The following is a 20,625-nucleotide window of genomic DNA, read 5'->3' on the forward strand; positions in this document are numbered from 1 at the left end:
TGTACCCCAAAATAAAGGGAGTAAGGGAAGAAAGGAGAGAGAGAACAAGACAGATATAGCGAAAAGATGATCAAGTACATAAGACAGATAAGATATCAAAAGAGGGAAGCGCCAAAGCTCGGGCTAGAGTCGGAAAGTGGATGCGAGAAGGGGAAAGACCTCAGTGAACAAGACGCGGATCTATATCATCTATGAACGAGTTAATGTACTGTGTTCAATAAGTCGCCGAGACTCGACGTCTCCTTTTTTGATCTCCAATTGCTTCGTTTGTTTTCTCGTTTCTTCACCATCTCGGCCCACCCTTCGTCGTCATCCTCATCGTCTGGCTCAATGCCATTGCCAGGTCCACGAGCCAGTGCGGATTTTCCGCCGTTGGAAATAGGACGGGGGATCGGTTTAGGCATTTGCGAAGGGGCCGGGGAAGCGATAGAGACGGAAGATCTCTGGTTCTCGTCATTCCAAGGTTTGGAAGCCAGAGGATAGGCTGACGAGGCAGTGTCCGGTTGGAGGGTAGACACTGGACGATAGCGAGGCGCCAATCCAACATTGCTCCGCTCCGACGGCGCGATTGACGGCGCATAGCCTTGTCCCGCCGGGGTACTCGGTCGATTCGCTCCAGAGGCGTACGGCATCGCCGGAGCGTTCAGCCGGGATGACGCATTCGGATCAAGAAGGCTGAAGGTTCTCTGGTCGCCGCCAAATGCGGGGGGCATGAGGGTATTAGGCCCCGCGGACGGCATCGAAGAAGGTCGCATGGTTGGAGAGGCGGCTGCTGGAGGAAAGCCGCCTGGCGGCATCGGCATCGGCATCGGCTGCTGGGGCGGTGGACCTTGTCCACCTTGCATGTGGATCATCTGCTGCATCCATTGCATCTGCATCTGCATCATACTCGACATTTGCTGAGAAAGTTGAATCTGAGCTTGCTCCGTGGCAGTAACCCCTTGCTGAGGGGCAGATACATTGGGTGGGTTCAGACTCATCATGGTATAGGGCCTCGGAATACCATTAGGATGGGTCGGGACGGAGGGCATCGCAGCATTAAAGTCGTGCATAGCCTGGGTGTTTGGGCTTCTTCGCCTCATCGCCCTCGCCCGCTCTTCGGTGGCAATCACGCCGATTAACCCTCCGGGGGGCAATCCAGGCGGGGGGCCGGCAGGAGCTGAGGGTCCTCCGTAAACGGAAGCGCCTCCTCCGAAGGCCAGTGACTCTCGGTTGGACGAGTTCACCAAGCCCGCTCCATAGTAGGGGTCCCGGGGTAAGTTCCGTGCGAAGACAGGCAGGCTACTGCGGTTGCCAGCATCGTTCTCCGCAACCGATCCGGAAGACGATATGTAGGGTTGATGGAAAGACGCCCGTAGATTTGGGATTGAGTTCGACATTGCAAGGCGACTCGGCGGGCGGTTCCTATTTGGAAAACCATGCGCTGCTAGAATTCCCAAAGGAACCTCCTCATCCTCGTCGCCCTCGCTACTCTTCCCACTTCCTGACCTGTTCCCCTGGTTGAAGGATTGCGCGGTAAGATTCGGTGCACTATTGCTCGCCCGATCCATTTCTGGCCGGAGAGACGGTGCCGGGGATTGCTGGCCTGTCACCTTCATCATCTGCTGCCGATAGACGGAAAGATGGGCTTCTTGCTTTCGCCGTTGCTTCTCCGCTTCCCGATTCTTCTCAGTCTCGTCCTCTTCGTCAAAATCGCTTTCTTCGGAGTCCTCGCTCTTCGAAGCGTCGCTCTTCGACCGTCGGAGCTCCTGCTGCTGTCGATAATGCTCGAATTGGGAGGGTGTCATTACTTTGTTGGTGGATGGCATCGGCGCTGGAGTCTTCTCGTATTGCACGGCCAACCGCGCATGGGCCGCAATAGAAGGGTCGAGGTGATCGTCGTTCAGGCCCGGGGACTTGTGGGCTGGAGGTTGCAGAGGCGGAGGTGTGAGCCGGTCCTGCTGGCTCACGGGCGTTTTGTTGGTGAACAACGGGGTCTCGTTCTCTGCATCCGAGTCCTCATGGTCAGATGCGAAAGGCAATTGGGAGTTCCGCCTGCTTGTGTAAAGAGATGACATGATTAATTTGGCATCTTCATCCTCAACGGGGGTTGAATCCCTCTTGTTTGGGTATAAGACACTTCTTCGTAGGCCTTTCTCTGCTGTGCCTTCCGGCTTTTCAAGGGAACGGTGGGTCGTCGTGGTGATAGGCGCTGCGTTGGAGAGAGGTAGGGATTTCCGTCGCCCGTCCCGGTATGGTGTAAACCCCGAATAGGTTGCCGGGGGTTCTTCGTGCGGCGAATCAACCGCGGCCAAAAGGCCCTCCTCTGAGTGTCGGCTGCCCCATGAGTACGGCGAGGGCTCGACTTCTTTCGACCGATCCGTGTTGATAGGGGCGGGGCGCTGCACCTTTTCTTCTTTGCGGAAACCCGTCTCGGGGGGAGTGGAGGAGTACTGGTAACGAGCATCGTTAGTTGATTCTAGAAGCGCGCGGCAGTCTGCGTCGAGGTGCCCTACCGTATCCACTGAGCCGTTCCGTGAGGTCTCCTGGGCAACGTTTCCTCGTTTCCCCATATCGTCAAACATGTTGTGAAACTCGTCCCCCATTTGACCAATCTGCAGTTCCGTGTCCGGGAGTTTCGGAGGGGTTGCGGTGCTGCTCGTGCTGTTGGTCATTGCCCTGTTCCGCGAAGGACCAGGAGTAGACTGTTGCGGGGGATGTGCCGATGATTTGGAAAATCTCCCACCGAAAGAAAAGGTCCGACCGGCTGCCCGCAACGCACCGGAAATGGGAGGTATGGGTATATCGTAGAGGTTTCGTGAATGTGGCGATGAGTTGTCCGATGGAAGCGGTCCGTCCGTTGAGCGACGTTTCGGCGACGACTGGTCGTAGACGCCTCTGTTACCACCACGAGGATTAGTTGATCTGCTCTAATAGGACAACAATCAAGAGAAGGGGCGGGAGGGGGGAACGTACAATTGTCTTTGCGGATGATTCAGGGGTGCGGCAAAGATGTTGTCGTTCTCGTCCGTAGGTGAATCTAGAGGTTGTCCCGAGCTCAGTCTTTTCGACAAAAGATTGCCATCGCTCATGGATTTCTTATCGACAGAAGGGCGTTCGAAGACACGGAAGGACGGCTGAGGAGGTGTTTCTACCTCTTCTAGGGCATTACCAGACGATTTCCGTCGGGTAAAGCCTTTGGGGAGTTTGATTGGCATCGGTGCTAGTGAACCCGGAACCACTTTCGAAGAAGGAAATTAGTGAGCTATCCCAGCTCCTCAATCTCCGTGTAGCTTTAAAAAAAAATAGAAAAAAAAAAAAGCGGGCAGAAAAATAAAAAAAGACCAGGGCCCCCTTTCGTAAATGCGCTATTCGTTTGAGTCGTCGCCCATAGACACAAGGCCACGGGTGGAGGGGTGTGTATGGGTTGGGCTAGTAGTTCTGGGCCAGCGTTCCGAAACCACTCAAACGAGTCGAATCTCAGGAGTCGGGTGGGGCCTTGATCAATAAGATGCCCAGAATGAAGCGAGTGTCACGGGCGGGCAGAGACAGAGACAGCTGAGAGTCAAAGAGGCGGTTGGTGGTGGGTTTCTCGGCTTCATTAAGGGGCGGGCTGAGGAGAATGGGAGGTGACTGGGGTGGGAATGAGCGAGGTGGCCAGAAGCTTCTGGCTCACGGGCACTCCGTAATGGGAGGTATGCGCGTAGTATGTATAGTGGTAATAGTGTTGTATAAGATAAATCCGATCGATCAAATCCGTCACGGCCGGTCAAATCCTCACCTTACAGACAGTGGGGCTGGTGAGAGACAAAATGATTATTCTTAGACTCTTGGAGTCGTTAGTACACCGGACGGGTTGGGAAAATGTAAACAGAGCCGGAGAAGGAGGATCGGTGGGGAGAAGAAAAACAAGACAGCGCTCTAGTGAAAGGAATGAGATGGAGAGAGAGAGAGAGAGAGAGAGAGAGGTAGGGAGGGAAAAAGGATAATAATAGGTAGTCAAAGGAAAAAGGAAAGGGAAGGAATCAATTCAGGATGAGAATAATTATCAACATTAAAAATAACAATGAAAAGGCGAAGGGGGGAAAAATCAAAAGTCGAAAAACAAATGATTAAAAAAAAATTGGAGGACCGACTAACTTTAGTTTACTCCGTATGACTACTGACTATGACTATGACTATGAAAGCCGAAATATCAGATGGTCGGAGAACGAACCATCCCCAAGGAAAAAATCCCAAAAAAATTTCCATATTCAAAGTCAATTCAATCAATCAATTCCAAAGCTAGACAGAGTAAAAAAAAAACAAAAAGGTCTCGGATGGCCTTGCACAGTGCAGTGTGGAGCAGTCCAAATATAGTACGTACCTCCTCTGGTAGCCGTACGGGCGGACCGTGAAGGACTGATTGGTTTGCTTATCCTACAGCATGCCCAAATGATGGTTATTATAAAATATAAATATAATAATTGTCTTACGAGTCCGGAGTCTCTGGGAGCACTGAAGGTAGGAGTATATTACCTGTCAAACCCACTAGGAGTCTTCCCTTTTGTCTTGGATAAATCAAGCCGACCGATACTTCTGAATGATCGGTTCCCTTCGCGCCACCCATCAGGGGCAAGAAAACTCAAATGGACCGACGGGTGGCCATCTTTTCAACTCGCCTTCTTCTTTCTTTCTTTCTCCCTTCTCCTTCTTGTTTCCTTTTTTCTTCTTCTTCCTTTCCCTTCTTTCCCTTCCCTTCTTTTTTTCATCATTGTTCTTCTTCTTCTTCTTCTTCTTCTTCTTCTTCTTGTACTCCGTAGTTCTGATGTCAATCCCCCTTCAAGATGGCTGGACCCAGAAAGAATCTTATGATTGTCCGACCGAACGAGTGGAGCCGGAAGCTGCTGATCGCTCCGGATGTCCTCCAGTCTCCGTCCAGCACTCCGGAGGTCCCTGGGGCCCAAACTTCGAACATTATACAATCGTCAATCACAATGACGACCGTAGACTGTAGATCTTTTCCGTCCTCCCCCTCTTTCGAAGAAGTTGATCCTTCTCTGGCGACTGTGTGCACTGTACGGGGTAGTATGCACATTACTATACTGTGTACACCGTACAGCCTACAGGGCAAAGTATCCCATTCCGACATTGACCGCCTGAGGATCGGACGCCCGCCTCCTTGCTCAATGCTCGATCTGAATGCATCCAACAACCGCCTCCATTCGGACAACATTATGACACCGCAGATCTCCTCGACTTTGGTTTCTGCTCGGACGCCTGCAAATGGCCATGCCTGTCTCTCGTGGTGGTCGAGTCCCTGCTATAACTATTCACCGTATGTACGGTGTACTCCGTACGTACCTCTTATATATGCATGCTAGGTGTTATATGTCGTGGAAATCCGCTCCAGCCGCACGCTGTGAACTTTGCTCTGAACTCGATCCGGTTGCCTTCTAACTCCAGAACGGGGGAAGATTCGGAGAGTAAGCTGGAAGAATATGTCTGCTAGAGAAACTACTGGAGTGGCTAAAGAGGACATCTACAGTTACGTAGCTGAATACTAGACAATGTACGGAGTTGTTAGGCTCGGAAGACGTCAATTAACATATTAACGTGTATCAAGTTTCTCTTGTTTTCCCTGCTTTGCTTGCGGCCAAGATCGGAAATATGGTAGCAGCACCAGATAGCTTCCTTTCCTCCTGTTTTATTTTTTCTTCTTTCTTTCGGTGTTGATTTCCTTGTCGGTGACTAGGTCTCTCGCCGGCTGCATGAACTTGCTAGAGCCCGGTTCCGTCGCCCGCTCGCCCTACAACGCGCCTTCGACAAGGATCGAGTCCTGGGCCTTCAATCCCCCAATCAATGCGACACCAACAGGGACTTGCACGTCTCGGATGTTGAAGCAAGCAAACGCCACCAATTTTTTGATGGCCGGGCAGCATCGGAAAAGCCGACCGACGAGATAGTCATCGAGAGTGGTGTGGAACGAGACGTCGAGCTCCCTCAAATTGGGGTATCTTTTTTCTTCCGAGAAAACCTCCTCAAAAGCGGCGCGAGACACATGACGACAAGATGCGATGTTCAACTTTTGAATCGTAGCGCCCGAATGATTCATCAGGGCGACGAATCCCCCAGACGCAAGACCAGTTGCGTCTGTCGGACCGTCGGGATTGTTATTGTCCACATCTCGCGTCGAGGAGAGATCCACCACTTGCAATGGAGGGTTTGACCAGTCGCTAAACAGCTTCACAAAGCCCTGGTCGGTACAAACCGAGTTGTCCGAAAACCGAAGCTTGGTGAGCGATTTGCAATGATCGTGAATGGTTTCGAGAACACGGTCGTCCGCATTGGTAAACCCCTCCAGGGACAGCGTTCGCAGACCCGAACCAGTCCTGGACACAGCCTCGAGAAGGTTTTCGAGCCTGGTCTCCTTAACAAAGCCCAGGGACAAGCTTTCCAGCAAAGGAAGGGTCGATATGGCTTGGAGAGAACCATCGCCCATCTTCCAACAGTACTTCAATTTCAGCTGGCGAAGTGATTGACAATTTTCACACATCAAGGCGACGCTCTCATCATCCAGAGCAAAGTCAAGGTTGGACAACTTAAGTCTTTCTAGTTGCGGTCCAAATCGCTGGAATACTCGTCGCCAGTATGCATCTGACACAAGGTTGGCAGCGTCCAACTGCAGAGACCTGATCGGGAGGTTCCGATCAAGCAGGTACTCAAAAACTCGATCCTTCAACTGACCGGCAAAGCGGAGGTTGATATGGGCCAGAGAAGGCATGAATGTCAGAATTTTCTGGAAATCGTCGGTTTCAAGTTTTGCAGAGTCGTAGATATCAATAGAGTCCATGTCCGGACGAAGAAATAGATTTAAAGTCCTCGGCGTCATCGCCCTCCTTCTGGACAGTATCTGGCTAAGACGGTGTAGCAGCTTCGACGGCAAATCTCCAAACTCGTCGATATCATTGATGTTGTCGGCAACTTTCTAATAAGGAGAGCAAAGTCAGCGGCGCACTCCCAGGTAGTCCAGAATGGAAGGTACTCACTTTGGTACACATTTCGACCAAGCTCAATGCTCCGTGCTGAGCAATCCCGTCAAGCAGATTGCTCTGGTTTTGGCGACGGCCGGTCCTCGGGGCACGCTTTTTGGGCTTTGAGCTCTTTTCATTGTCGGCCACTTCTTTGGAACACTTTGCGCAGAGAAGACCTCCTTTGGGTCCAGTCTTGCTGTATGGGGTGACCGTGAAGCGCTTGCTACAAATTTCGCAATTCTCTAGTTGGCCTGGCATTGGACGAGACTTCTCATGCATCATCTCCCTTGCAATGAAGTCATCATCGCCATCAGGCTCGCCAGTCCGCCGACTCTTACGACGAGCAAATTCCTTGCTTTGTTTGATCTTGGCTAGGGTGGCCGACTCCTTCCGCTTGCGCTTCTTCTTCTGTTCGGGCGACTCGCTGGTGTTCTCGCCCTCCGAGGGTTCGGCAGCATCTGGAGGGGTTTGCGCAGCCTCCTGGCGCTCGGCTTCTCTGAGGCGTCTTTGATGGTCATCGTGAATTTGGGCAGCAGATATGTTGTTGGACTGGGCAAGGATCGGTCAGCGATGGAAATAGCGATTATGACAAGGACATTGCGCATGGGGGTCGTTTCATACCGCAAGGAAATCCGTAAGCGCAGAGTGGCTGCAGACATGGTTAGTTGTTGTTCTGCGAGCCGGTAGAAGGAAGACTTACGGGCCTCGAACGTTGTTGTTCCTGGTGCGCCGTCGGTCCGCCCTGAAGAAACCACCGTTAGCACTCAATTTAGAGGCGGCGGAGAGTAAAAAAGAAATAATAAAAAAAGAATCAAACATACATGTTGTTTGGATAAGAAACGATGTGGGAGTATAGTAAAAAAGAGTAAAGAGTCCAAAGGGCGAGCGGGAAGATGTGATGTCAGACCCAATGAGGTCACAGGATCCGGAGTGAATTCGCGTTCCACTTAACGCGAGACTCGACCTTGTCGCAACCAGGGGGAGATATCGAGCTGGATGCCGGGGATTTGTACTCGGGAAGGACAGGGGTTGCAGATTTGAAATCACAGGCAAGTTGTGAGGTCGGTGGCCAATTACGTGTCTGTTCCTTGGGTCCGGACCCTGAAAAGCCTTCACGTTGTTTTCCTCTGGTTGCCTGCCAGGCAGAGACGGCCAGAAGGCAAAGTAAGGAACCTGACCTCGCCACCTGCAGGTCCTTGTCTGTCAACCCCTGCCAATCACCACTTCTTCACTTGTCTACTCTTCTTCCTGTCTTTCTTGTTCGGTGCCTGCATCTCAACCCCCTCATCCTTTCTCCCCCTTAGCATCATGGCTAGAAGGGCATCCGCAGCGAGGCCTGGACCCTCCTCTGCGGCCGGTAAGCTTTTAGTCCCACTCTCTCAATGCCTTTTTGTATCGACTAGTTTATCGGCCAGTCATTTCCTGTAATCTGGCTAATCAATTCAAAACTATCACGTCGCTAGATTCTTCGTCACTGCCCCGACGCACCTCGTTGAGACTGGCCCAGTCGTCGTCCGCTCCCGCCAATGCGAGCCAATTTGATTATCACTCCACACGTGAAGACGTCGCTGCGCCGATTGAAGCTGTCGGACCCCGTCAAGATGAGATACCTGCGGCCCTCGAAGTTGCCATTCCCTTGAAGAAGCCCTCATCTTCCCGCTCATCTTCCACATCGAATCGTGCGGGCGATTCATCTGGAGATGGGGCCTACGATTACACCACCCCGGCGACCAGTGTTGCCATGACTCCCGCAGCATCAGATATTTCACGACCGAAGACAAGGGTCAGTGCGTCTGCTCGGACTCGGGAGTTACAAGCAAGCACCATGTCGCTCAACCCGCGCAGGGGGCGCAAGAGAGCCACATCGGCCATCGCCACCGACGATACTACTCCTGAGGCCTCGGATGTCGCTCTAGCCCGCGCCCTTCAACTTGAAGAATACCAAGCACCACTCCCGAAACGGCAAAAAATGGGAAAGTCTGAATTGGAGATTCAAGATTCCGACGATAGCGCCTTGACGGAGCTCCCTTACTTAGACGATATGAGCATGGATGAGGACGAGTCTGAGCAGTGGCAGCCGCCACGCAATTCTCGCAGCTCCCTCAGATCGGCGAAGAAAGCACTTGTTCCAGACAGCGAAGATAGTAATTTCGATACGGAGGATATGTCCGAAGAGGAGGCCGATGAAAGTCACCAAAGCGATTCCGGACCAAATGGCCAAACGCCGGCTAATGAGAATAGGCCCTCATACTCGCAGAGAGGGTCTAGAAATCGGAGCACGGCAAATACTAGGGGTCGTGGACGAGGTCGAAGACAAGCACAACCTGCGCAGTCTTCTGAAGCCCCAACTGCGTCACAGACGTGGATGAGCTACCGTGTAAGTTCAGTCGGATGTTCGTACATGACGGCTCATTGACGAAATAATCAGGCATTCAAAGAGCGAAAGAAGCTCGAAAAACAGCATCCGTTAATTCTAAAGATGTGGGAGGATCTAAGAAATGCGCCCCCAATAACACCGGTGCCCGCAGAACAACCTTCAAGTATATCGCGAACCCTGAAGCCCTTCCAACTCGAAGGTTTGAATTGGATGATGCAACAGGAGAAATCGGAATACAAAGGTGGTCTCTTGGGTGACGAGATGGGCATGGGCAAGACCATCCAGGCGGTTTCCCTCCTCATGTCTGACTATCCGATCGGCAAGCCGTCTCTTGTTGTGGTCCCTCCTGTTGCTCTCATGCAATGGCAATCCGAGATCAAGGTAAGTTGCAACGGTGAAAATGATAGTGTCAATCTGACTTGCCCTTTAGGAATACACGAATGGCCAACTGAACGTCCTGGTTTATCACAACTCTAATTCTAAGGTCAAGCATTTTAAAAAGAAAGATCTACAGGCCTATGATGTTATCATGATATCTTGTAGGATTCTATACTCCCAACGAGCAGAAAGCGCAAAGGAACATACCTGACATTTCATTTCTTTTTAGATTCTGGTCTGGAGTCGATCCATCGAAAGGAATGGAAAGGGTGGAACCGTGATGATGGAATTGTCAAGGAGGACAGTAAGTCGCTCGGCGTGCGCCTTGGGCTCTCGGATATTCACGTACAACAGGTGTGATTCATTCCATCGATTACCATCGGCTCATTCTCGACGAAGCACACAGTATCAAGGTAAGCCAAAACTCTTTTGTGACCGGGGTTCTCGTTGCTAACGCTTCCAGCAACGCACCACGAGTGTTGCGCGCGCATGTTTTGCGCTGAAAGCCAACTACAAATGGTGTCTATCCGGCACTCCCGTGCAAAATCGAATTGGCGAGTTCTTCTCCCTCTTGCGATTCCTGGAAGTTCGCCCATTTGCCTGTTATTTCTGTAAGCAGTGCAAATGCCAGCAACTTCATTGGTCCCAAGACGCCGAGAAACGATGCACCGAATGTCGACACAGGTACCGTATCCTGGAAATTCCTTGCTTGGTCTGCTCGTGTCATTCTCATACTAACAATCTTTCTAGCGGATTTAGTCATGTCTCGGTCTTTAACCAGGAGATCTTGAATCCAAGTGAGTGTCTACACATCAACTTGTCGTTCGCATTCTAATACAGCCCAGTCACGGAAAGGGATAACGTCGAGGCCCGCAGAGAGGCTTTGGGGAAGCTGCGCCTTCTTACCGATAGGATTATGCTCAGGCGTGTCAAGCGTGACCACACGGCTTCCATGGAATTGCCGCCCAAACGGTCGGTGTTCCTCCATTTCCCTCATCCGATTATCATTGACGAATAATAGGGTTATTCTACACAACGAATTTTTCGGCGAGATCGAACGTGATTTCTCCCGAAGTATTATGACTAACTCTACCAGGCAGTTCGACACGTACGTGAGTCGTGGAGGTACGTCACCCCGGTTGTTGCGGCACTTACAGTTATGGAGTTGATGCTTACTTACGCAAACTGCAGTAATGTTGAACAACTATGCCAATATCTTCGGTTTGATCATGCAAATGCGACAGGTTGCAAACCACCCCGATTTGATCTTGAAGAAACATGCCGCCAGTGGGCAAAACGTACTGGTTTGTAGCATTTGTGATGAACCAGCCGAGGAAGCCATCCGGTCGCGTTGCCACCACGAGTTCTGCCGCCGGTGTGCCAAGGACTACATGCGGTCATTTGATGCCGACACGGTTGTCGATTGTCCGCGGTGTCATATCCCTTTGTCCATCGACTTTGAGCAGCCGGACATCGAGCAGGAAGAGGAGTTCATCAAGAAGAACTCGATCATCAACCGAATCCGGATGGAGGACTGGACCTCGTCGACGAAGATCGAGATGCTTGTGTACGACCTCTACAAGCTGAGGAGCAAGAAGCAGACGCACAAATCGATCGTCTTCTCGCAGTTCACCTCGATGCTCCAACTCGTCGAGTGGCGTCTGCGGCGAGCCGGGTTCAACACGGTCATGCTCGACGGCTCGATGACGCCGGCTCAGCGGCAGAAATCCATCGATTACTTCATGAACAACGTCGACGTCGAGGTGTTTCTCGTGTCCCTCAAGGCGGGCGGAGTCGCTCTGAACTTGGTCGAGGCGTCACGGGTGTTTATCGTTGACCCGTATGTTGATATCCTTTCCTCCCCCCCGGTGCGCCAATGGCCCAATGCTGACATAACCTGGTAGATGGTGGAACCCGGCAGCTGAATGGCAGAGCGCGGACCGATGCCATCGTATCGGTCAACGTCGACCCTGCGTGATCACCCGATTGTGCATCGAGGACTCGGTCGAATCCCGAATTGTTCTCCTGCAGGAGAAGAAGGCAAACCTCATCAACGGCACGATCAACAAGGATCAGGGAGAGGCTCTGGAAAAGCTCACTCCCGAGGATATGCAGTTTTTGTTCCGGGGATCCTGATTCCTGAGAGGTGTCGGGGAAGTGGGAAGAAGTCAAAAGACTGGGTAGTATCCAAAACAGAATGGAGGAGCAGAGGTAATGTGCATTAGAAGGCGAAGTAGAAGAAACTATTGTTGCGCGCGAAGGTCGAAAGACGATTGTCTCCGTTGAATACACCGTGCGCAAACCTTGGGAATGAACGACGCGAGGATATTGACAACTTCACTCAGAGGAAGTCCGGTGCAGAAGTAGAGATCGGATTGGCGAAGGGATGGATCATGGGATGATTTAATTTCCGATGGGTTTGATGGAGATGATGTCCTTAGGTAGTCCTTGCATCGTACAAGCGATGAAACACGGTGATGCACCTCGGTAAGATACGGTAAGATAACCCGAACGGCGCTAGGCCACACTGGGCATTATCCGACGGACGGGGATCCACTTGGTGATTGGCGGACGAGCGTTGATTGGCCGGGGAGGCTTGCAGAGTTGCGGAGTTTTCAGGTCGTTTATTTACCTCGCCTTAAGACAATTGCCTGTTATGAGAGTCTACCTTATGAGATTCCCTTAGCTTACGGACCTGCGTCCACGGGTCTCTCTTTGGGCCGGCTATTGACCTGCTAGCCTGCTGAACATTCCATTCTAAAAGCACCTCCGGGGTTCCACTTTTACTTCCCTTTCCACCTTCTTCCGTGGCACAAGTTATGCCAATTCCGGGCATGCACGCTGGCCGCTGGTAGGTATGGAAAGGACATGAAGGAAAAAAAATATGCACAACTAAAACAATTCTCCCCCAGCAAAGTTCGCCCGCATGCAGCTGATCATCATTTCTCCCTCGCTCTCTCTCGCTCTCCTCCCTCCCTAGCTGGTAGCTGCTAATCGTCTAGCTCGTTCCTGCTCCAGGAATTGAATGCAGTAGTCCCCGACTTAGACAAGACTAGTTCTTGCCTCCAGCACAGCGAAGGGAAAACTGAATAGCTCCCAAGGACCGGAGACTTCGAGTAATAAATAAATAATAATAAATAAATAATTCCCCGACATTCCTTGTTTTGGTCTGCTCTATTTTTTTTCGCGCTTTCCCTTTTTTCTCCCCTTCCCCTCTTCTTCTTCCTTCTCCCCTGCCTCCTCCTCTTCTTCTTTAATTCTCGTCACCTTCTCTTCTGGCTCCGTTTCCCTTTCATCTTCCTCCCGTCCGCTTTGTTGTTGCATCTCTTAGCATCAGTAGCTCTTTGCTTCCCTCTCCTCTTGCCTTTAATCCCGTCTTTCTCGACGAAATCCTTCCCATCTACTATCACCATGTTGCCCATTCTTCTCCTCTCCACCCTGGTGGCCTCGGCAACGGCCGCCAACAACTACACCTTCCCCGAGGGATTTGACTTGAACAAGGTTGACTCGTCGGAACGAGGTAGGTCGTGCCAATCTTTGTGCGCGTTCAATGGTTCGACATGGAAACTAAGACGTTGAATCAGCTTCCTGGTGTGTTGCGGAGCGGAACGCCTGCCCTAAGATCTGCGGCGGAGTCTCCAACGCCAACTCTTGTGATCCTGTAGGTCGATCTTAACAACGCCTCTTTCTTTCTTCTCCCCGTTCCTATCGACTGACTCGTTAACCCTAGTCCACTCTGGATTTCACCTGCACTTGCGGCAATGGCACTGCCGCCAACGTTGCGCTCTACCAGCAGACCGTGCCTTACTTCGTTTGCCAGGCGAACTTCGCGCAGTGCATCGAGCGCTCCCCGGGTCTGGACGAACAAGAGAAGTGTAAGGAAGCTCGCAGCGAGTGCGGTTCACTGAATGCCTCCGAGGCGTCGTCCTCGTCCTCGAAGACGACTTCTGCTACCTCCTTGCCCACCGCGACCGATTCATCCGACAGCTCCAACGATGACGAAGAGACCAGCTCCGCGACTAGCACCAGCTCCAGCACTGCAAGCAGCGCTTCGGCCACCAATGCCGCCGTGCGCATGGCCCAGGACCATGCGACGGGCGTGTTGGCGACGGTCTTCTTCCTGGCGCTTCGCGTCGCATTGTAAAGAATCCCTCCCACGCCGCGAATAACGCGAAGGGATGGGAAACCGTTAATCATATGATGGAGCACGGAGATTCTTCTATTGATCGCCGGGTCTTGGTTGTTCTCATTCCCCCTTTTTCTTCTTTGGTCATCCCCTTTTTAGTTTCGTGACTTTTTTTTCTTTTAATTCCTATTTTATGACGGGATCCGAACACCATTGGTAACTGGCTTGCTGCTATTTGCGATTATCGTCTGCGTTACCATGCATCGCACTATTCCCCCTGATCTCGCGCCACGGGTTAATGAATTGCATCCAATTATGTATTTTAATGTGTCACTCCTTGAATGAGAAGTCTTGAGATCGTCGTGATTCTGTAGGATCGGAGTACATACTGCGTAGTATACGGAGTAGAAGAGTTAAGGAAATGCGGGCCAGGCAGGGCGGCGCCAAGACTTTTTCCCACAACTGAAATTTCTCCACCGCCAACCAAATCCAAACCAACTCGATTCGTCTCAAACTCGCTTCTTCTCTCTTCTCTTCTCTCTCCCTCCTCTTCCTTTCCCTTTCCCTTTGCCTTGATTTCCCGTCCCTTCTTTCGCCTCCCCTCCCTCCTCCACCTACCGTCCTATCCATCATGCCCGCCCCCACTACTACCCTCCTCATCGAGGGTTCCTTCAGCGAGCTCGCCGACGAGTTTGCCCAGTACATCGATGCTCTGCGCAAGACCGAGGAGGGCACCACTCTCCAGGCCGAAATCTCCCCGCTCTTGGAGCCCCTCCGCCAGCAGGAGCAGACCGACGCTCAGCCCGATGCCAAACAGCGCGATGAGGTTCTCAAGAAACTGGTCTCCGCCGCCGCCGCCTTGAACACGGCTCCCGAAAAGGGTGAGTGGGGTTTTTTGCAATCTTTCTTGAATTCCGACTCTTCTCTCTTTCTCTATCTCTGCGGCATCCAAGAAAAGTATGACGGACTACTCTAACCCACCATGAAACAGAGATCACTCCCTCCTACAACCTCCTCATCCACCTCGTCCACCAGGCTTCCGACCCGGACATGTTCCTCTCGCGCATCTGCACCTACCTCGCCAAACCCATCACTTCCTCCGCCCAATTCGGCCCGTCGTTGTCCATCTCGATCCTATCCACTATCTTCAACACTCTCAGCGCCAATGATTCGAGCCGCTTCCACGTTCTGCTGGCCATCGTTGCCGTGATCCGCCAGTCCGGCTCCGCCATTGCCTTTGAAGCTTTGAAGCCTCAACTGACCGCCCAACTGCCCACGTGGTTGTCCGCCTGGGAACTGGACGAGGATGAGGCCCAGCGCCTACATCTCGCCGTGGCGGACGCGGCCCAGGCTGCCGGTGACCCGGAATTGGCCCAGAGACACATTGTGCAGGCGCTTCAGACCATCCCCGCTGCTAAGGCGTCGTCGAAGGAGGCCCGCGAGCTGGCCGTTCGCGCCCTCACCTCTGCCCTCACTCACCCCGCCGTGTTCGATTTCACCCCCTTGACGGCATCCGATGCGGTCCAGGCCCTCCGATCCAGCGACAGCACCTTGTTCGAGCTGCTGGAGATCTTCACCGCCGATACTCTCGATGCCTACGAGGCCTTCGTCTCCGCCACGCCCTTGTCCGGCATCTCGGGCGGCGTTCTCGCCGAGTCCGGCGAGGCCCTGCAGAACAAGATGCGCCTCCTGACCCTGGCCTCGCTGGCTGCTTCGACCCCCTCTCGCTCGCTGCCCTACTCGACCATCGCCACCTCTCTGCGGGTTCCCGCCGAGGATGTCGAGAAGTGGGTCATTGACACCATCCGTGCCGGTCTGGTCGAAGGAAAGCTGTCCCAGTTGCGGTCCGAATTCCTGGTGCACCGCGCCACCTACCGCGTCTTCGGTGAGAAGCAGTGGGCCGAGGTCCAGGGCCGTCTGATGGTCTGGCGCCGCAGCCTGGAGAACGTGCTGGGTACGGTGCGCAGCGAGCGCGAGCGATTTGTTCGGGAGGGACTGCAAGCCCAAGCCGCCGCCGAGGAGGCCGCTCAGGGTAAGGGTGACAAGAACAAGTCCGGCGATCGACGACAGCGCCACGGAAACAACCAACAGACTCAGCAACAACAGTCGTCGCAGTCACAGTCTCAGCCCCAGGCCGAGCCGGTCACTGTGGAATAAATTGGTTCATTTTCAAGGGTAGAGAGCAGCAGAGGTTAATGAAATCCAAAAGAGTTAGACCGTAACACAAAAAGATGAAGCAAAAAAAGAAGAAAAGTTTTTGTGTCATGGCTTGGAAACGGTGTTCTTATTTCCCCCCTTTTTTTTGTGTTTCCTTTTCTTTACTTTTGGTCTCCTTTTTTTTCTTCGTTCCATATCTTTCTCTTCTTTTGTCTCTTCTCTGGTACCCTTTTTTTTTCTTCACTTTTACGTTTTTATCTCCTTGTTCTACTTCTTTCTGTTGATCTTATTGTATCCCACGGGCGACGTCATTTATCGGTTCATGGTAGCTATTTGTTTTCTAGACAGGGTCTTGTCCTGTGTGCCTGGCATGGTTGTCGGAACTGGACCCAACAATGGACACGAGTCATGTTATGTTGAAACTTTGGGACCCGAACTTTAGATGCGAGGATAACGACGAAATTACGGCTGATCCGGAGATGTATCAACTATAGGGAAGTAAGAAAGTATGCATGTCTAGACGTATATGTAGAATCACGATTGCTGCGAACACCAAGCAGTTCTTAGATACAAAATAACTAAGGGAGAGAGTGGAGGCGAGGATGATCGGCATTCCGTTCCCACTCCCTTGCGCAGGTCAATCCAATCCAATTAATCATTGAGGGTTAAGCCCCTTAGCCTGGAATCCCTCCCGAATGCGAGCATAGACCTCATCCACGGAGCCCGTAGCAGACACCGACACGACCTTATTCTGATCCTCGAACGCCTTGACGACGGGCATACTCGTCTCGACGAACACCCGGAAGCGCTTCCGGATCGACTCGGCATTATCGTCGTCCCGACCAGAGGTCTCGCCACGCTTCAGCAACCGCGACTCCATGACCTCCTCGGGACAGTCCAGGAAGAGGGTCATCTCGGACGGACAGACGGTATCCTCGAAGAAGACCGCCTGGTCGAGTTTCCGCGGGAACCCGTCGATCAGGAAGCGGGCCTTCTTGTCCGCGCCGCCGGGGGCGGCCGCATCGGCCGCCAGCTCGGCCGCCATGGCGTTCGACAGCAGCGCCACGGTGATCTCCATCGGCACGATCTTGCCCTCGCGGATATACGTCTTGATCAGGTCGCCGTACTGGCTACCCTCGCGGACCTGCTCGGCCCGCAGCAGGTCCCCCGCGGACAGGTGCACGAAGCCATAGTCGCGGACCAGGTTCGAGGATTGCGTGCCCTTACCGCTGCCGGGACCACCCAGCAGGAAGACCACGGTGACGTCGGAGGGGGAGAAGCGGGGTTTCGATTGTTCAGCGGTGTTGGCCATTTTGAGTTCGTGTTAGGTTTTGTAGAAAGCGTTCTTCGAGGATGTGGCTGGCAGGAGGGGTAGGGATGTGCTTTTTTTTTTAAGATTGCTGGTTCGGTTTGCGAGCACCGGTGCGGGATTTCACGAGGAAGATGTAAGAACCGGAACCGAGACCGATGATGGCGAGGAAGGGGAGGATTTTAAATTGAGAGCGGTTGTACTGCGAGGAAGTGTTGCGAGAGGAAGAGGAGGAGGAAGAAGACGGAGAAGAATAGGGGCGGCAGTATGGAGCAAGAAGTGATTGTTGTTGTCGGAGATGGTGGGGTCGGGGTGATGATCGGGCGGGTTCAACGAAGGAAGAGATGACTCGGGATCGGATCGGGAACGTTGACGGACGGAGGACCGCGCGAGAGAGAGACATGGAGAGAGAAGAAGAAGAGATCCAATTGAGTGTGACGACCGGATTAGAGCAAGAGGTAGAGAGAGAAAGGGAAAAAAGAGAGACGGAAAATGCGATTCTGGCGGACATCACGGGGGTGCCATGGGCCGCATCGGGCTTAGCGTTCCACACCTACTACGGGCACAGAGCTGTCCACATGGTAGACTCCTGTGCCGAAGCTCGTGGAAGCCCTAATGGCGAGAAGTCATTCCCATCGGACGACGTTGCTCATCAAGATGATGATTATGGCTCTTGTACCAGAACGAAGAAGATGGCCGCAATGGCTACCAAGGTCGACAAGGCGGTTCAATCTAAACTTGAGGACTTTTTCGAGTTTCGTGACTAGAAAGGAAACCCCCAGAAGATAAGAATAAGGAAAAGAGAAAAAAATGATAGAAGCACACTATTGTTCTAAAGAATGTGGCATTTGCTTCACATTCTTTGTTACTATAAGGTATTGGCCTCTCTGTCTTCGTGTTCTCTATATCCTTCATCAACTCCGTTCACTTCTTCCACCTCTTCAAGCTCGTTAGGAAGGGGAGAGTACGCCACCAAACAAGCGAGTCACTTGGTAAAAGTCAAAGAACTCGTACTACGGAGTAGAAAAGTCAGCTTTGTCACTTGTATTTCTGGTGGAGTGTGAGGGCAAGATTAGAGAGAGTTGCAAAGAAGGACTCTTAGGGCACATATCGGAACCAGTTTCCGGGCGTCCAAAAGTCTCACACTCAACGTTCTGCCAGTACTTTGCGCCTCACTTGTTGAAAACATTCTGGTGAGTTGCCAATTTCATATGTGAGAAGACAGAGAGAGCCGGTAATGAAACCATCGTTTCTCTGTTACCAGAATAGAGCTCGTTGCCTCGTGGTCTCGATATCTGATTGCTTTGTGATTGTTTCTCTGATCAAGTACCAAACCAGAGCCTGCTGCCTAGACCTTTGCTAGTCCTCCACCACCTCACAGACGCTTTGACTCTTCTCCTGCAACACCTTCATCCATCCCACAACAGGTCACCCCCGAAAAGTTTACAATGGCGGGCAACAAGAGAGCCCGGAAGAAGGCCCAGAAGGCCCAGCAAGCCGAAAGCAAGACGAGCTTTCAACCAAGACAACCGAATGATCGTCAAATGAAGGTTGGCACACACTCACGGATCTACAAACCTCGTTCCACTATTAACTCTGTCGCAAGCAGACACCCCCCCTGGCAAATGCAAGCAGCAAGCACCGACCGAAGGTAAACTCAGTTCTCTTTCCTGATAATAATCGAGCTAAGGACTAGATGGATGCTCTCAGGTCAACAGTAATGCTCGCGTGCCTGCTGCTCCTAAATCAAAAGGCCTCAAATCTACGACCCTTCCACAATCGCTGAACCCCAAGAGCAGTCAAACCCCGTCCTCTCCCGACGCCGACAGGAAACAGGAGACCGACACGCGCATAGAGCGTCCTTTGACTGCCAACCCTACCACGGCCCTAGCCCTTCAACCGCAGAGCCCGACAGCGTTGACCCCTAAGATTGGCACTTCGAGTTCTTCCACGACAAAGAAGGCCTCATTCTTGCTTCTCCCACCAGAAATACGCTGGCAGATATACCAGGAGCTATTCGATCCACGCCGTGTCGAGATCCTTCGCCGCAAAGACAGAAAGAAGAAAAGGTCCCAACCCCGGAAATCTGCCCCCTACCGTCTCTGTCATCGCCAGTTGGCACCCCGTGATGCCCAGTCCCAGCGCGTTCCCAAGGAAGGGAGGCACTTTACTCGGCCATTCTATCCTCGTACGCCACTGCCAACTGCTCTCATCTTCACCTGCAGACTGACATACTGCGAAACAATCTGTATTTTCTACTCAAACATGCAATTCGTCTTCAGATGCATCAAGACCGCTACTCGGTTTCTGAAGACCACCAGTAAAGACACCCAGTCCGCCATCAAGCACGTGGAGCTCTCCCACACCATGTACAACGAGCCACAGCTGACCGAGTTCCGCGAGTACAAGTTCCGCAGCGACCGGGCCTGGTTTCTCGTCTGCGACGAGATCTGCCAGAAGTTCGAGGCCCTGCGTGTTCTGCATGTCTTCCTGGTCGTGCACGACTGGCCCATTCAGCTGGAAGTCGGAGAGCGCTGGTCCTTCCCGCTGTTGGTCTTTGGCGAACACGAACCCCTGCTGGACTATGCGGGGGTCAATCTGCTGATGCCCCGATTCGACAAACAGAAACTGACCTTTGTTTCGCGCAGCATTGAACAAAGGATCATGAAGCCAGAGGCGTTCCAGATCAGAGAAGATGAAAAACTGGCCAGACAGTTGATGCCGCCCCTGAAGGCGAGGAAGGTATTGAGACTTGGTTTTTGAAAAAAAAAAAAAGGGCCCTTTGTGTTTTTCGTTACTTGCAGTTTTGTCATTTATGAGGATTTCTATGCTCTGCTTTTGTATGGCCGTCGAGCCCGGTTTTCAAAAGTTTGTACTTTTTTTTTTCTTTTTCTTTTTAGCCTATTTGCGTTTGGTTTGATCGGGTTTCTCAAGGGAGGGAGTGCTTGCATCGACGCCGTCATATACGTCGGATGTACAAAAGTCCTGCGTACACAAGTCCTGCGTCCTATCTGGACCGTACACGCACTTTACAAAGTCCACTTAAAAAAGTTCAATGCATCGTGGTTTTATCAGCTCCGTCTAGGTAACAATAAGGCTGTAGTCAATATGTGCATGTGTTGTAAACCAAGAAACACGGCCGAATAAGATAAAAACGCCGAAAATATGCAAATCAAGCATTTTTACAACAAAAGCAATAGCAACTGCGAGTGATAGGCGCTTCTCGGTGCATCTGCCTGAAGATTCATTGCGCCCATCACAAAACATGACACCTGCAGGGTCAAAT

The 20,625-nt window shown here is 52.2% G+C and overlaps 8 protein-coding genes across 8 annotated transcripts; 5 read left to right on the forward strand and 3 right to left on the reverse strand.

Moving 5' to 3' along the window:
• Nucleotides 1-200: 200 nt before the first annotated feature.
• LDX57_010211 (uncharacterized protein) lies at nucleotides 201-3,197 on the reverse strand (the record flags this gene model as incomplete). Its single annotated transcript, XM_046091961.1, has 3 exons — nucleotides 201-2,432; nucleotides 2,496-2,877; nucleotides 2,956-3,197. 3 exons carry the CDS (start codon nucleotides 3,195-3,197, stop codon nucleotides 201-203), a joined length of 2,856 nt encoding a protein of 951 aa, XP_045947938.1.
• A 2,570-nt stretch (nucleotides 3,198-5,767) lies between these two features.
• rad7 (DNA repair protein Rad7, protein) lies at nucleotides 5,768-7,811 on the reverse strand (the record flags this gene model as incomplete). Its single annotated transcript, XM_046091962.1, has 4 exons — nucleotides 5,768-6,946; nucleotides 7,008-7,541; nucleotides 7,614-7,641; nucleotides 7,693-7,811. The coding sequence occupies 4 exons, from the start codon at nucleotides 7,809-7,811 to the stop codon at nucleotides 5,768-5,770; spliced, it is 1,860 nt and encodes a 619-aa protein (XP_045947939.1).
• A 244-nt stretch (nucleotides 7,812-8,055) lies between these two features.
• On the forward strand, nucleotides 8,056-11,587 carry RAD16 (DNA repair protein RAD16). Its single transcript, XM_046091963.1, has 9 exons — nucleotides 8,056-8,349; nucleotides 8,456-9,369; nucleotides 9,421-9,750; nucleotides 9,800-9,908; nucleotides 9,977-10,051; nucleotides 10,102-10,160; nucleotides 10,211-10,431; nucleotides 10,498-10,544; nucleotides 10,593-11,587. The coding sequence occupies exons 1-9, from the start codon at nucleotides 8,301-8,303 to the stop codon at nucleotides 10,763-10,765; spliced, it is 1,977 nt and encodes a 658-aa protein (XP_045947940.1). The 5' UTR covers nucleotides 8,056-8,300; the 3' UTR covers nucleotides 10,766-11,587.
• Nucleotides 11,588-13,002: 1,415 nt separating this feature from the next.
• Nucleotides 13,003-14,239, forward strand: LDX57_010214 (uncharacterized protein). Its single transcript, XM_046091964.1, has 3 exons — nucleotides 13,003-13,267; nucleotides 13,332-13,408; nucleotides 13,478-14,239. Exons 1-3 carry the CDS (start codon nucleotides 13,159-13,161, stop codon nucleotides 13,889-13,891), a joined length of 600 nt encoding a protein of 199 aa, XP_045947941.1. The 5' UTR covers nucleotides 13,003-13,158; the 3' UTR covers nucleotides 13,892-14,239.
• Nucleotides 14,240-14,504: 265 nt separating this feature from the next.
• On the forward strand, nucleotides 14,505-16,030 carry LDX57_010215 (PCI domain protein; the record flags this gene model as incomplete). The annotated part of the gene is made up of 2 exons (XM_046091965.1): nucleotides 14,505-14,754; nucleotides 14,865-16,030. The coding sequence occupies 2 exons, from the start codon at nucleotides 14,505-14,507 to the stop codon at nucleotides 16,028-16,030; spliced, it is 1,416 nt and encodes a 471-aa protein (XP_045947942.1).
• A 655-nt stretch (nucleotides 16,031-16,685) lies between these two features.
• ura6 (uridylate kinase ura6) lies at nucleotides 16,686-17,342 on the reverse strand (the record flags this gene model as incomplete). Its single annotated transcript, XM_046091966.1, has 1 exon — nucleotides 16,686-17,342. One exon carries the CDS (start codon nucleotides 17,340-17,342, stop codon nucleotides 16,686-16,688), a length of 657 nt encoding a protein of 218 aa, XP_045947943.1.
• Nucleotides 17,343-17,740: 398 nt separating this feature from the next.
• On the forward strand, nucleotides 17,741-18,106 carry LDX57_010217 (uncharacterized protein; the record flags this gene model as incomplete). Its single annotated transcript, XM_046091967.1, has 1 exon — nucleotides 17,741-18,106. One exon carries the CDS (start codon nucleotides 17,741-17,743, stop codon nucleotides 18,104-18,106), a length of 366 nt encoding a protein of 121 aa, XP_045947944.1.
• A 681-nt stretch (nucleotides 18,107-18,787) lies between these two features.
• LDX57_010218 (uncharacterized protein) lies at nucleotides 18,788-20,181 on the forward strand (the record flags this gene model as incomplete). The annotated part of the gene is made up of 3 exons (XM_046091968.1): nucleotides 18,788-18,889; nucleotides 18,949-18,990; nucleotides 19,050-20,181. The coding sequence occupies 3 exons, from the start codon at nucleotides 18,788-18,790 to the stop codon at nucleotides 20,100-20,102; spliced, it is 1,197 nt and encodes a 398-aa protein (XP_045947945.1). The 3' UTR covers nucleotides 20,103-20,181.
• Between the last annotated feature and the right edge of the window lie 444 nt (nucleotides 20,182-20,625).

This window comes from Aspergillus melleus, assembly GCF_016097325.1.
Source record: "Aspergillus melleus strain CBS 546.65 chromosome Unknown contig6, whole genome shotgun sequence".
NCBI classification, from domain to species: Eukaryota; Fungi; Ascomycota; class Eurotiomycetes; order Eurotiales; family Aspergillaceae; genus Aspergillus; species Aspergillus melleus.